Source organism: Spinacia oleracea, chromosome 4 (genome assembly GCF_020520425.1).
Source record: "Spinacia oleracea cultivar Varoflay chromosome 4, BTI_SOV_V1, whole genome shotgun sequence".
Classification (NCBI taxonomy): Eukaryota; Viridiplantae; Streptophyta; class Magnoliopsida; order Caryophyllales; family Amaranthaceae; genus Spinacia; species Spinacia oleracea.
The window spans coordinates 178643918-178660316 of record NC_079490.1 but is presented as its reverse complement, the minus strand read 5'-3'; the positions used below and the strand labels follow the sequence as shown (position 1 = coordinate 178660316).

Here is a 16399-nt window from a genome sequence, read left to right as displayed (position 1 = left end):
TTAATAATTAAGTTTTTCCTTTTTGTTTATAGGAGTTGATTTCTAGTGAGTCGTAATTCGCATAGTGGCCTCCGTACTTAGGTATTCCAGGTACGTGCAAGACTAGGGTGACCACCCATCCCATGAGGACTTTATGAAGTATATTGAATGCGAATCATGTGAACTTATATGTTGGGAATTCATGTTTAATGTGTAGACAAGCATGTGAGAACTGTTATTGAATCTATGTGAATGAGCATGTTACGAATTGATTAATGCTTTATAGATTCTGTTGAACTATCATGTTATGGACTTTGATAATCGTTGAATTATATCAAGCATGTTGTTCAAATTGGTATACATGTATGAGTGTTGCGCATGCAAGTTATTATGATTATGCTATAGTACGGGATGTCTAGCATACAATGAGCCTATTGAATATTGCCTCAGTGCATAGTTTATTCTACCGCAAGTGTAGAATACATTTAAAGAGTTTGTGTGAATTGAACTAAGGACTAACCGTGCTAAGGACACATCCCGCATGTTAGGAAGAATAATGCTGGGTCGTCTCAACAGTGTTTTGAGATGGAAGTATGGAATAAAATCACTGGAGTCCTATGTTTGATCACAAGTCCTAAAGGATTAAAATGAAGAGTCATTGTTTAAGTATTCATGTATGTAATTGTTGAATTACTTGTAAGTTATGTCTTTGGGTTGTGTCTTGGACTTAACATACTAAATAACGTAAAGTGCAACCCGAATGAGCTTCAAAACTCTTGGAACGTATATACCTTGAGTATGAACAATGGGGGGAGTCGTGTTAGAGAAACAAGTACTCCTTGAATGATACAAGACGTTGTTTCATTCTTTTGGTTATTTGCTTATAAATGCGCAGGAATTCCGTCGGTATGGTCCGACTGTCGGTAGAAAGCCCGACTCTTTATTATTTTGTGTTTGGTGGGCTCCGGGCCCAACACATCAGTTTCCCTCAGTGGTTGTTTCCCCTAGTGGGTCTTTGTGATTATATACCGTTCGAAGCTAAATTCTTATTAACCAATTAGTTAAGAGTCTTGTCAAGTCTTGAGTTTGTCTTCATAATTAATTGGTTTACTTGAATGGCTTTTGCATGTGGATTATCTTTATTGTTGAGTGAAGCATGTTAGACTAGGATGTTATTCTAGCTTGTTCGTACTCATCTTTTGCTGACTACGTGCTTCATGTCTTTCGGTCATGGCCTTCGCCTTAATGACCCTATGATGATCCATCATTGCACTTGCATGGTTGGGGAGTAGTTTTCAATAAGCAGGTTAGTAGAGATAACTTGCGGGAGAAGTTATCATGGGAATAGTGTTGAGATACTACTTCTTCTTTCGCATTTATAAACTCTATTTAATTTTATAGTCATGACTATAGTTACTATTTCTTTTACTATTGATATTATGGTTTGAAACTTAGTTAATGGTTTTCCTAAAACTATTTAATGTTGGTTTTTGGGTCTCGTCGGTTCCAAGTTGTTTTATGACCATTATCTATTTAATATATTTTGAAAGTTAGTTATTTCCGCTGCGTAATTCTGGTAAATAGCCTTAGCCATTATCACGGTGGCGGTAATATCTTGGTAATTCTTTTGTTTTAAATTGGAAAATATTTTATAAAAATCAAGGAATTATTAGGGTGTTACACATGTACTGACTTAAAATGCACTTGTGTAAGCCTTCTATATTCCTTTTGTTTCTTTCCCAATAAGAAGTAGCAACAAAATACAACAAAATTACATAATATCTCATCAAACAACAATATCCAACCATTTTCATTAAATTAAAATACAGACAAATCATAAAGTGCAAATATTACATCATCAAAAAACACTTTTCATTAGATTTTCAACAAAAAAATTCATATTATTCAAATCAAACCCAAATATTTTTTTGGCGAATAGAAATATATTACCAAAAGGGAAGAAAAGGCAACAGCCAAACAAGGCAACAACCATTACAAGCTCAAAGCCACAGAGCCACAGAGCCACAAGCACCAAATAAGCTAACAAACTATAAACTCAAATCTAACAAGTAAGAGTTAAGCTCCTCAGTGGTTCTGCTAGCAACATTATAATGAATCCTCCTAAACGGGACCTGAGGTGTATTACAGTGTTGGTTATAAACCATATCACTCCTATTCAACCATAGGGAATACACACTTTTAGCAAAGAACATAAGCATCAACTTGTGTCTATTACCACTTCTCTTGCAGCTCTTCCTTACCCAGTCAGTTCATCTGCAAACCCACCAGGGCATCTGCTAAACTGAAGAAACTTCAGAACTTCCTGCCAAACTACTCCAGAGGTATAACATTTGAAAAACAAATGACCAACTTATTCGACACATGTCTGACACACAAGGCATGTAGCAGAAGAAACCACCACCCCATTTCAGAAGTCTGTCAAAAGTAGACAATCTTTTCCACACAGCAATCCAAAGAATAAAAAGACTCATAGGTGTTGCTGGATTGTTACAAATGACTCTCCTCCAAGGAACCTTAACCTGCACTCCACACAGTTGTTGGTACATTAGTTTAATGATAATTTCCCATACTTCATGACTGCAGACCAACCACCAACACTAACAATAAGAGACATACAACCTATAATCTTTTTTAGTGACCAAGACATAGGTGAAGTGCAATGAAAACCAACCAGAGATCTACCCTTCACATAGTAGCTATCAACCCATCTCACCCAGAGTTTATATTTTTTTGTGAGTAATAGCCCACAATAGTTTACACACAACAGCCTTGTTCCAAAGTTCCATGTTCTTAATATTCCATCCCCCTGCAGACCTTGGCAAACACATACCAGCCCAAGAAATTAAGGCTTTCTTTGAAGCAGCAATATCACATGTCCACAAAAACACTCTGCAATAACTCTGGATTTCTTTAATGGCTTTCTTAGGAAGTACAAAAATCTGACACCAGAAGGACTATAAACTGAGTAAGATGGTTCTGACCAACTGCAATCTCCCTGCATAAGAAAGGTGTCTAACAGTCCAGCTCTTAGCTCTAGCAAGAACTTTATCTATCAAGGGTTTGCACTGAATATAGGAGAGCTTTTTTGTAGAAAGAGGCACTCCCAGATATATGAAGGGGAACCCCCCTACAGGAATGTTCAAAGTACCCATAATCTGCTCCTGGGTGGAAACTGAAGCACCACAAATATAGACATTACTTTTGTCTAAGTCTGCTTCCAAACCTGAAACTTTAGAGAACAGTCTAAATTTCTGAAATATCATGGTAGTAGAAATAGGACCAGCCCTAGAAAACATGAGAAGATCATCAGCAAAAAACATATGAGTAATGCTTAGTCTCTCACATCTTGGGTGAAAATTTAAATTAGGATCATTCTTAAGTTGCATCAGGCTCCTAGACAGATACTCCATCCTAATAGCAAAGTGGAAAGGAGAAAGAGGATCACCTTTCCTTAACCCTTTCTTAGTAGGGAAAGGTTTTCAAGGTTTACCATTTATAAGAATAATGTAAGAGACAGAAGAAATGCATGCCAAAATCCAATCAGTAAACAAAGCAGGAAACCCCAGATCTCTCATAACATCCATTAAAAAGATCCACTCAATTGAGTCATAGGCATACTTGATCATACATCTAGGAGAAATATGCTTCCTATTGTAACCCTTGACCAATTCAGTAGCAAGCAGGATATTAACAGAAATATGCCTACCTGGAATAAACCCAGCCTGACAATCACTAACAATAGACCCTACTACCTTTTTAACCTGGAAGTCAAAACCTTGGAGATGACTTTGTACACAGTAGTGCAGCAGGCAATAGGCCTACAATCCTTAACCTTATAAGGGTTAGGGACTTTAGGCACCAGAGTAATGGTGGTGCTGTTCACCTGAGCCAGCATTGCCTTATGAGCAAAGAAATCCTTTACAATAGCATATACATCAATTTTAATCACCTTCCAGGTTTTTTTGAAGAATATAGCATTGAAGCCATCAATTCCTGGTGCTTTATCCCCATCAATACCCTGCATAGCAAGGTCAATCTCAACATCAGTCACAGGTTGACACAAATAAGATATGTCAGAATAAATCAAGGTAGCCCTTGCTCTCATAGTAGGATCAATTATTGGCAACACAACAACACTAGTACCAAGAAGAGCTCCATAAAACTTAAGAAACTCTGCTTGTATTTCATCAGGTTTCACTAACTTATTGTTGTTGTCATCAGTGAGCTTAGAGATCCTATTAACCCTATGCCTTTCCTTAACTGTATCAAAGAAGAACTTATTGTTTGAATCCCCTGCGTTCAACCACTGCAACCTTGACTTCTGCCTCAAGGCTATTTCCTCAATATTGAGCCATTTCCTCTGAACTGTAGTACAATTATGCTCCTCCCTCAAAAGTGAATCATCTGAGTGCTGAATCTGCAACTAAGACTGGATTATCTCAAGATGCTTCCTAGTTTGAGTGATCTTGTCTTGAATGCCTTCAAATTCCTATTGATGAAGAGTTTTTAACCTCAACTTCACCCTTTTTAATTTCTCCCAGACTGAAAACATCACAGACCCTTCAACAGGATCCTTCCAACTACGCTCCACCAATGAAAGAAACTCTAGGTGATCAACTAAATAATTGAAGAAACCTAAATGGTATTCCACCCCCTTAACTTCTGAAATACACTTGATAATAATAGGGCTATGATCTGACAAAGAAGGGTTTAAATATTCTGAGAAAACTGAACCTCTTTCACTCATCAAATCCCCATTACCAAAGCATCTATCTATTCTACTAGCTGTTTTATTGACATCACCCCCTTTGTGCCAAGAATATAAATGCCCACTACTTTTGAGTTCAAACAGTTGACATTTACCCACACACTCAGAAAAATCCTTGATATCATCCCAAGAGACAGGAGCACCATTCACCCTATCTTGCACATCCAGAACTGCATTAAAATCTCATGAGATCAGCCATGGGGCATTACCCACTGAGGTACAAATAGTTTCCGTATTACTCCAAAGTTGCTTCCTAGCTTCAAGAGTATGCAGGCCGGCCATACACATCAGTAAAGTAAAAGACAAAATCCCCCTTATAGTCATAAATTCCACAATGAATATACTACTCATGGTTGTTTAACACTTTAACTGTCACTGAACTGGCTTGCCACCCCAACCACACCCTACCCCTGTCACAATACAAATAATTATGTTCCCATGACTGTAGACACCTACTTTTGTCCCCATTCCCGAAAGGGAAAGGTTCGATGATGAAAGCATAAATCTCCACTTGACAACGCATCTCCTATAAAATAACGAATCTCAATTCCCCTTTTCATTTCACCCGAAACCTGCTATTTATAGAAACCTGCTAAAAATAGTAACTGCCGTAAAGGGTAGCTTCTAAAATTGGCAAGTCATAAAAGATAGAAACCTGTCAGAATTAGGTGTTGCACTCCAACATAAATCCTAAATGAGATAGAAAACTGCGAGAGTCCTATTCCTAATATGATTCGGAAATAAGAGTTACGTATTAATTAAAATCCTAACGAGCCTAGAGTTCGTAACGGGCCCAGACGCATTCCGTCATGAAATTGATACGCAATGAAAGACTCGATTAAATCTCAAACACTCCGGATTCTAGGAATCCGAATCTGACAAAGAAACGGCCCAAACAGCAATTTCAACGCCCAGCCCTGGGCGCTGAAATTGCCTGGATCCTATTTTCAACGCCCAGAGCTGGGCGCCGAAATCTTTGACGCCCAGCCCTGGGCGCTGAAAATACCTGGGTACGTGTTTTTTCCTAATTCTTTGTGGATTAGAACTCCGCAATTCTATCTTTCCACGAACTCTTCCCTATAAATACAGCCCCAAATTCGACGTGAAAGGAACACAACACACAATTCATATTCTGAGTATTGACTCCAACCCTTAGCCTAAGCCTCACGCTGCGAAACTGTTCACGCGTTCTGTCGCAATCGATCCATAAATCGAACAGAACGTATCCTGTCCCATAATTTGAGATTCGTTAAATAAAAAGGAGAAATAGCAAATTCAAAGTGGTTAGTTTTCTGAGAACCGTGACGCACCTCTCAAGGGTGCGTCGTAATGTGTCCCTTTTCGATGATTTAATTGCTTTCCTCGCCCTTTTTATGAACTGTTAAACTAACTAAATCTGATTGTTCTACCACGCCTAACAAATATAACATTTTTGGGAAATTGGATTATCATGCTAGGTCCCTTAATACTATTTAAATCAGATAATCACGATCGATCTAGTATTATATGTTGCATATTGCTAAAACCAACTCGGATTAGTTTAATAGTTAACGCATGTCCCTTCAATTATTTATGCTGAGCTAGTAAGAATATCCTGCCTCTGGAGTTATCGACGAGCGAAGTACTCCTCTCGGTAGTTACAGTCCCCCGAACCCTCAATCTCTACCTTGCGGGTGTATGTTGAGAGATCCCCACACCAGGGATCACAAGGGAACCTACGGCCGTCGTGGTCAAACATAATTGCACTCCCTTTATGTCACGATAACCGGGTTTTGTCAGTTTTTCTCATTGTCGTTAAAAACTGAATGGCGACTCCTATATTACTAGTCAATTGGGTGTAAACTCACAGGAAATCCAATTACACTTGATTGAATAAAAAGAATCGTCACACCCACGAGGGACGAGGTCACGCATTAGCCTCGTGCTTTTTCGACCCCCTCACAGTGGCGATTCCGCTGGGGATAGTGAAGGAAATACTCGTGCTTGTAGATAATCAAAATAGCCGAAGGGTGAAACGATCCTACCCCGCGTTTATTTCCCAATCAAGTTGGGACGACCTGAAAATCAGCATATTAATGTGAACGGGCAGAACAGCATAACGAATCTCGGCTCCCTCGGGAGTTGGGACTAGGGATACCTTTTTTCGCCAATAGGGGGGTGCATACGCCGCGCATGTTGCCCACTCGGTACTTGTGCAGGTAGTACACCTATCCCGAACCCAATCGCTCGCTCATTAGGTCCCTCTCGCCTGCATCCCCCTTGGCTTGCACTTGCGGGTTGGCCTCTTGAGCGAAATTCGTCTGTTGAAGACACTACCTCGACCGGGGCATGTGTTGGATCTACGATAGAAGCGGTACCAAGCCAGGCGCAAATAACTACCCATAGAAGCCTATCATAAACTACATGACATATTATTATTGCCTCATGATGGAATGTTAGTTATGTGTAGCGAAATATATGATTGTGTGTGACAAACTGTCCTAGAAAAAACCAACGACCTTAAAGATTGCCCAAACACTCATAAACCAATTTGCCAGAGAGTTATACCGAAACACGTGTTTCGCAAACCCGAACGATCGCCACAAAAATAAGCGACGCTCAGGATGGCCTGTAACGAATCCCACAAACGTTGCACGACGCGTAAAGGACGTTATTAGGCAAGCACGCAAAATCGAAGTCGCATAAACAAAAGTAGACGCAAACAGAAAACGAGAACCATCCAGGGACGCATTTTCAACGCCCCTGGCTGGGCGCCAGAATTTCTCACGCCCTACGCTGGGCGCTGAAGTTGCTGCTTGGCCTTTTGGTCAGGAACAGCAGCCTCGGTGCCCACGCAAAAAAACACGTAGCAAAAAAAAAACTTTTCGTGAAAAAAAAAAGAAGCTACGAGGGCGTATGAAAAAGCACTCGATTCTAAAAGCGACTTATAAAAAATAAATAACTCTTTGTGTCGTTGTTAGGCCTCCTACGACGACAATGCTCGGCATCAAAACCGAACATGCTAATAATTATGAATGTCACATGGGCAAAGTATTCAAAAATAATGTTCAAATGAAGTTTTTAAGGAAAAATAATGTTTGAATAAAAAGTAAATCCGAGTCTAGACTAGGCTATGCCAAAGTACAATCTAAATCCTAAGTCTTAGTTGTCTTATCCATAGAATCGGTCCTAATACTTGGTGTTGTTCTGCAAGCTAAAAGGTTAAACCATATTGAGTCTCCCTTCCTAACATTTAAATCAATGAGCACCCATATGTAATTGTCATCCCTTGCTAGGAATCCACGGCCTCAATACTCTCTCTCACCAATAAAAAGAATATATTATAGTATTTGCAAAATGGAAACAGTCACATTCTGAAAATCATTCCCCCATAGACGCACAACCCCCAAAGTGAACCTAAGGTGTCAATACCATTAGCACAAAATTAATGGCCTCAAGGCTTATGATCACATTGGGTCACGACTATCATAGTCCTCTTGAGCCACTTGCTCCTTGAAGTACCCCTAAGTACGGACTAAAAAGATTTTCCATGAATACAACATGACAAACCATGAAAATACCCAAATCGGCATGCCATAAGGCTACCATTGGGATAAAGCAATACATGCTAAGAGAGAAGCCGCACTAATGATTCTAGTCTTGCAAAAATAAAAATTCGATCTCCCAAATTAACTACCTAGCCAACATTAAGCAAAATGGCGCATGACAAATGAACACCCAAGGGTTAAAATCTAAAGTGTCAACCAACGAAAGTTATGGTCCAATTAGCCTAAGTCTGAGAGTCGCTTGGTCAAGTATTATAGGCTTACTCCATGTCATTATTTTGAGTCTAGGCCACCTCCTTGTATTCATACATGGGTTATAATAAGAAAGATTAATGAAAGTTTGAGTCTAAATCACAACTTCCAATTAAACCCCAGAAACTGGATTCTGAAAAGAAGCAAAAAAATATTTTCGATGTAATTCTTTCGTTAAAATTCAATAAGGTAAAAACAACATTTTGAATCTACGCTATTTGCACATTTTAAGAAACGACTAAATACGCTTGCAAAGTAAGATAATTTAAAGGTCCACCCTAGGCCTACTAAAATTAAAGGTCCACTATAGGCCTACCAAACGAGGCTCACTCAGTCTCGCCTCGTGACTCAAAGACCACAACCATCTACCTTTTAGCCCAAATTGATTGAAGGATTTATGTTGGGGAGAAATCCCAAGCAAAAGGAACAAATAGAAAGAGAAAAGGGAGAGCGAAAAGAGCGAACCATGAAATACTTAGCCCGTACCTCCCAAAGTGCGAAATTTACCCAAGTAAACGAAGAAAAGAATTGAGTCAACCAATCCAAAACATAAGATTCTACGATGTCTACCCTTTCCAATCCTTATGCTCTTAGACGCCTTCGCTCTGGGGCCCCTGTTCAGCTCATTTAACCCATCCATGTTCTCATTGCCATAACCCAAGAAACCATTACCTCGACTCTTGTTCTTGAACTTGTTGTCAACCGCAAACCACGCACGACCTTAACTCGTGCGTCATACCCATTATTTCCAAAGCCCAAACCTGTTCTTACACCACCATTAGCATAATGACCATATAACTTGTTTGGATACATCCTGTTGATATACCTGTGAGCCGTCCCCATGCTACTCATTGGCCTTGGTTGATGTAAACTCATGGCCCTAGCTTGAGGCTGCAAAATGTGAGTCCTAGCGGATGTAATCCTCATGCTTGACCAATACCTATACAAATTATCCTATCTCATTCAACCCATCCTTCAAACCGTCTTGAGTCACAAACAAAAAAAGGAAACAAATGAAAATTGCAAAAAAAAAAAAATGTGAATAATAAAAAAGAAACTTTGCAAAAGCGCCTCTAAAGTTAGTCTAAAAAGAAAAACGAAGCATTTAGCGTACCAAAAAAGATCCGCCCAGAAATAATTTTCAGCGCCCACAGCTGGGCGCCGAAATCTTTAACGCCCCAGCCTGGGCGCTGAAACTCTCTGCCTGCCAAATTTTTTCCAGAAGTGCTCGTCATTTTATCCGCACATGCACGGAAAAATAACGAACACTTGGAGGGGTACAACACGTATTCAGATATACCACCAAAAAAAATAAGATATACGTACCACCAAAAAAAAAATATACATGTACTCAAAAAAAATATATAAAACAAATTTTTGGCCTACGGCAAAGCAACAGATTAAAATAATAATAAACTTCACTTATTCTACCGTTTCAAATAATATGTTTCCACCTCAGAACATACTTGTTTAAAAATCGGCATTCTAAGAAACCATTTTCTAGGCTAAGAACTACGCAAGACCTGATTCCAAATTAAATCTATTTAAGGCGGATACGTAGGCAATCCATGATTCGGTCCAACCAATATTAAAGTCTATAGAAAAACAAGAATAAAAATAGAAGTCCCTTATTGAAATTTAATTACTTGCAATCCAAATCGAAAGAAAAATTTAAGTCAAAGGAAGAATCCAAGTCATCAAAATGCCAAAATTAATGAGCACACATCGAAAAATAATAAGGGCACATACCCTTGCCAGAAGGAGCATCACACTCCTAGGCACTTTTAGCCAAGACTCAAAAAGATCGCTTTGCCTCAATTGAATGGGGGCTAGCGCAAGCGTCCATGACCTCTAAAGTATTCGACTTGACCCTCCCTAAAGCGAACTAACTCACTTAAAGACTTTCTTTCACCACTAGACATAGTCGTTCACTTAAAGACCTTCTTTCACCACTAGACACAGTCATAATCGCCAACAAGTAGCAAAGGCAGTAAGCTTACAATGAAGAGGATTGTTCTACGGCGTCCCCCCATCGTTCCTTCGAACTCAGGGCACCCGTTCATGGTAATTCAAATGCTTGCTAATCCCCTTTGAAAAAAAATCAGACATTGTCAATAGGACTTGGCACTTAACCAAGGCTCACCCTACTCAGACATATGACACGGGCATCTAAAATCGAAATCTAAAAGCATCATTAATAGGAAAACATAATAGCAACTGGGGGCTAAAAAATTGAAATGGAAGAGCTAGGGAAAGAACTAAGTATACCTTGACTTTTTGTACAGACATACACCAAGTAAATCTAAGTCCATTTGAAAACGGTTTATATTCCCGCAATTCTGGAAAAGACGGCCCTAAAAGCCTAAAGCATATGCCGAACGGGCACAAGTGTATCTTGACGCCTGCACCCTGGCTTCCAGCAAACCCTTAGACAACATTCCAAAAATCGTAACAGTATTTTGATTCACTCATGTAATCCTGTACGAACCCTTCTATAAGTCAACCTACTCAGGACACCTCGGATTGTACACAGTAAGACTCGGATTTTAAATAATTTTCAAATAATTTTCAAAGACTTTTTTCGAACATAATAAAGTGTCGTTGGTTTAAGCTAAGTATGTGTTTATCTTGATGTCGCAAGTGAGTCAAAAAGATTTCTAAACATGATTATGGGTAAAGAAAGGCACCTAGATTTTGGTCAAGGCACACGTCAACATGTGACTACCTTGACCATGGTAATGTCGCACAATACGACATTCACAAGAAAAGTAGCAAATTACTACCCGAACGTACCTCGCACTAAACGAGTCTGGTTCAAACTATTCATGATCCATGTCACCATGAATGCATAAAAACGTATGCAAGGCATTATAGCACCAAGCCAATCCCGTAGCTACAATTGGGGGCTTGAGAAAAACACTCTAAAAATGCTCGAAATAACGATTTTATCGCAAATTCTCGACGCTAATGCTATACACACGTCATAGGGGCACAATCCTAAGGTCAATCGTGAAAAACAAACCTTAGAATGGCTACAACCCCTCCCAAATTCTAAAGCACTACTTAGAATATATAAAGTCACCCCACTAACAAGGGTAACTGAAAATCGCGAGTCACCAAAACTCCGATCAAACTACTGCACATAACGCTCGCCCTACAAGCGCCCGTTACACAGTCTACCTCGTTCCAAAGCAAAAGCGAAAGAAAAAAATCAAGGATAAGAACTGTCAAAATATACCCATAAATCATTTTCAACGCCCAGAGCTGGGCGCCTATATCTTTAACGCCCCAGCCCGGGCGCTGAATCTTTCTGCTAGCCAAGTTTTGCCCAGATAAAAAAAAAGGAGAGAAAGAAACACCTATGAATCCTCGCATCGAACGAAGTAATAAGCCGTGCAAACCCACACAGAAGGTGCCACACTTATTCGAGCACCTGAACAAGGCATGATGAAGTACTCCAGTGCAAAAAATAATAAAGATATCCCAACACCTGGAGGAATGTTCTAAGACACGCCGTTAAGCCACACAAGCCTACGTTGCACCATAAGTTCAACCGTCCCACAGTACAAGTCCAAAAAAGAGTAAGGCATATTGCACTAATGTAGGCACGACCAAGAGCATGTGTAAAAGAGGAAAAGACTACTTATCACCCAAATTCAAAATGCAAGCCACACGACTTCTACATTAAGGATTAAAGGTAGCAAAATATTACCTACCACGAAAGGGATAGCTCGCACCTACACGAGCGGAACCCCAAGGCATATTTCTCGAAAGAACCTACAAAAATCGTACGCCAAAAGGAAGCATCCCAACATGCATACTTGGGGGCTCCAAGCTACGAAACAACCATAACAAAATAAAAAATCTCGAAGCAAATGTTTGAACAATCGAAAGGGCACGATGTTTAAGCCCACTTCATGAATGGGCCTGAACCCTAGCAAGCCTCTAAGCAAACTATTCAAAATCAGTCATTGCTCAAAAAAATGATTCAAGCGAACTGATTATTGGACCGCACACAACGGCCATTCTATGAACGCTCGTTCGCACATACATATCATCACTCACGAACGCGTTCAAAAGGAAAAATATATACAAGAGCGATCAAAGTCTTACGCCTCAAGGTATGTTCCTTGGGCCATATAGACTCGCCCAACTGTTGCAATAACTGTACGCCTTAAAGAGCAACAGTTCCTTAAAATAATCGCCCCAAAGCGACAAGCACCGTAGTCCACCAATCGGCTACGGCTTCTCAAGAAAATCATCACGTTCTAAAAATAAAGAAAAAACAAAAGAGAAGAGAATACATAGAACTTCCAAGTGAAATAAACGAATGAACAAGAGGCCAACTGTGTCATCAAAAGACCAGCCCAAACAACACTTTCAACGCCCCACCTGGGCGTGAATTATTTCAACGCCCAGGCCTGGGCGCCGAAAATGAACCCTGGCTCAAAAAAGGCCCTAACTTCTATTGGGCCCTGCCATACTCATTCGACTTGAAAATTGCCGAAAGTCGCACCTCACGACCTTGTCAAAGTAGCACACCACCACAAAGATCGCTCGCACTTACGAGCACAATCCCAAACACGATCAAGGACATTACAGAATGCGTATCCCCAAAGAACCTCTTTGACAAGAACTTACCGCCAAGCATGAGTGCTTGGTGGCTCGAAAGAAAATATATATTTCAAAAGAAAGTGTGCAAAGTTAGAACAATATTCCCAGACTACACTGTACGAAGTCCCGTGTTTGGATAACCTCAAAAGATAAAACCGGATTACGACCTCAAGAAAAAGGTCGTCGTTGATACTTATACATAGTCCCCTAAATCAAGGACCCAGGTAGTGGCAAAATTGAGCCGGAAAGACTAGCTCAAAACCATGAAAAGGTGATGACCACGAGACTATGGTCCATCTAAACACATTGTCAACCCACATTCAGGTTGCAACTAAATCCGAGCATCCCTCGGAAGAATTCGCTCCTATAAGAATGAATAAGAAAAGAAATTCTCAAAGAAATCACAAGAACAAATGAAATAGGGACTTGCCCACCTCAATCGGGCAAGATCGCGCCACGAACCGCGCGAGTTCCAAATAGAAAAACGAATTCAGAGATGTCCACCCTTAGCGGACAGGGCTCGCCCACCTTCAGCGGGCGGGGTCTGCGTCACTAGCGGCGCAGGTCCTCAGTTTTCGAAAAATACAATTTTCGAAAAACAAAATGAAACAGGCTCGCCATCTTCAGCCGGCGGGGTCTACGGCGCAAACCACGTAGGTCCTTATTTTCAAAAATAAACACAAAACAAATTTCAAAACAGATTCGTCCACTTCTATCGGACGGGGTGTCCACCCTTAGCGGACAGGTTCGCCATCTTTAGCCGGCGGGGTCTACGTCACAAGCCGCGTAGGTCCTTATTTTCAAATTTCAAAAACAAGATTTGTCCACTTTTTCGGACGGGGCGTCCACCCTTAGCGGACAGGTTCGCCATCTTTAGCCGGCGGGGTCTACGTCACAAGCCGCGTAGGTCCTTATTTTCAAAAAAAAGCAAACAAACTTCAAAACAGATTCGTCCACTTCTACCGGACGGGGTGTCCACCCTTAGCGGACAGGCTCGCCATCTTTAGCCGGCGGGGTCTGCGTCACTAACCGCGCAGGTCCTTAGTCGCTGCAGCGATAACTTTTTCTGGTTTTCCCTTTTTCCAAAAATTAAAGGATTGGTTTTCCGTTTTTTTCTAAAAAAGAGCGATGTGCTGGATTTTCCTTCGTTTTACGTCCCATAAAAACAAGGGGGTTTTCTCGTTTAGATAGCCCTGAAAATGAGAATCTTTAAAAAACATTTTTACCTCGTGATTGGGCTTGGCCAGGCCCAATTACACTTTATAGCTTTGATTTCGAAAACATCTGTAGCTATTCAGACAAAGTGAGGGAGTTTCTACGCACCTTTAGATCCTTCCAATGACAAAGTGAGGAAGTTTCTATACTATCAGTTGACAAATCCCAATGACACGTGAGGGATATGTCTACATTTCAAGTGATGACCCTTAAGTCAAATGTTATCACTCGGGGGCTCGTGAGACCCTCGCAAAACAGGTCACATACACCATGGCTTGTGTGACGCACTCCGTCTAATACTTTGACCATCGTCTCATCCCGAGACTCAGTCAAAGTGGGGGCTAACTGTAGACACCTACTTTTGTCCCCATTCCTGAAAGGGAAAGGTTCGATGATGAAAGCATAAATCTCCACTTGACAACGCATCTCCTATAAAATAACGAATCTCAATTCCCCTTTTCATTTCACCCGAAACCTGCTATTTATAGAAACCTACTAAAAATAGTAACTGCCGTAAAGGGTAGCTTCTAAAAGTGGCAAGTCATAAAAGACAGAAACCTGTCAGAATTAGGAGTTGCACTCCAACATAAATCCTAAATGAGATAGAAAACTGCGAGAGTCCTATTCCTAATATGATTCGGAAATAAGAGTTACGTATTAATTAAAATCCTAACGAGCCTAGAGTTCGTAACGGGCCCAGACGCATTCCGTCATGAAATTGATACGCAATGAAAGACTCGATTAAATCTCAAACACTCTGGATTCTAGGAATCCGAATCTGACAAAGAAACGGCCCAAACAGCAATTTCAACGCCCAGCCCTGGGCGCTGAAATTGCCTGGATCCTATTTTCAACGCCCAGAGCTGGGCGCCGAAATCTTTGACGCCCAGTCCTGGGCGCTGAAAATACCTGGGTACGTGTTTTTTCCTAATTCTTTGTGGATTAGAACTCCGCAATTCTATCTTTCCACGAACTCTTCCCTATAAATACAACCCCAAATTCGACGTGAAAGGAACACAACACACAATTCATATTCTGAGTATTGACTCCAACCCTTAGCCTAAGCCTCATGCTGCGAAACTGTTCACGCGTTCTGTCGCAATCGATCCATAAATCGAACAGAACGTATCCTGTCCCATAATTTGAGATTCGTTAAATAAAAAGGAGAAATAGCAAAGTCAAAGTGGTTAGTTTTCTGAGAACCGTGACGCACCTCTCAAGGGTGCGTCGTAATGTGTCCCTTTTCGATGATTTAATTGCTTTCCTCGCCCTTTTTATGAACTGTTAAACTAACTAAATCTGATTGTTCTACCACGCCTAACAAATATAACATTTTTGGGAAATTGGATTATCATGCTAGGTCCCTTAATACTATTTAAATCAGATAATCACGATCGATCTAGTATTATATGTTGCATATTGCTAAAACCAACTCAGGTTAGTTTAATAGTTAACGCATGTCCCTTCAATTATTTATGCTGAGCTAGTAAGGATATCCTGCCTCTGGAGTTATCGACGAGCGAAGTACTCCTCTCGGTAGTTACAGTCCCCCGAACCCTCAATCTCTACCTTGCGGGTGTATGTTGAGAGATCCCCACACCAGGGATCACAAGGGAACCTACGGCCGTCGTGGTCAAACATAATTGCACTCCCTTTATGTCACGATAACCGGGTTTTGTCAGTTTTTCTCATTGTCGTTAAAAACTAAATGGCGACTCCTATATTACTAGTCAATTGGGTGTAAACTCACAGGAAATCCAATTACACTTGATTGAATAAAAAGAATCGTCACACCCACGAGGGACGAGGTCACGCATTAGCCTCGTGCTTTTTCGACCCCCTCACAATGACCAGGAGGTGCCAAACTTCTTAACTACAGCTTGCAACTTCCTAATTTTAACTCTAGTTTCAAGGATAGCTATTATTTAAATATTATAAGTACTTAGAAGCCTTTTAACCTCCTTAACTTTAGAGGGATCATTCAACCCTCTAATGTTCCAAGTAC

General features: G+C 40.5%; 1 protein-coding gene across 1 annotated transcript; it reads right to left on the bottom strand.

Annotated features, from left to right (window-relative positions):
* Nucleotides 1–3479: 3479 nt before the first annotated feature.
* On the bottom strand, nucleotides 3480–5119 carry LOC110799803 (uncharacterized). The gene is made up of 4 exons (XM_056842721.1): nucleotides 5053–5119; nucleotides 4523–4938; nucleotides 3833–4417; nucleotides 3480–3761 (listed from the first exon to the last, which is right to left on the bottom strand). Exons 1-4 carry the CDS (start codon nucleotides 5117–5119, stop codon nucleotides 3480–3482), a joined length of 1350 nt encoding a protein of 449 aa, XP_056698699.1.
* Between the last annotated feature and the right edge of the window lie 11280 nt (nucleotides 5120–16399).

Bases quoted from the DNA above. Each gene is read 5' to 3' on its own strand.
- LOC110799803 (XM_056842721.1), bottom strand. From the start codon at position 5,119: ATGAGTAGTATATTCATTGTGGAATTTATGACTATAAGGGGGATTTTG. The intron at 4,418-4,522 runs GTGAAGTTGAGG...TCTTAGTTGCAG, and splicing joins TCTGGGAGAAATTAAAAAGG to ATTCAGCACTCAGATGATTC. The intron at 3,762-3,832 runs GTTAAGGATTGT...TTTGACTTCCAG, and splicing joins AAGTCCCTAACCCTTATAAG to GTTAAAAAGGTAGTAGGGTC.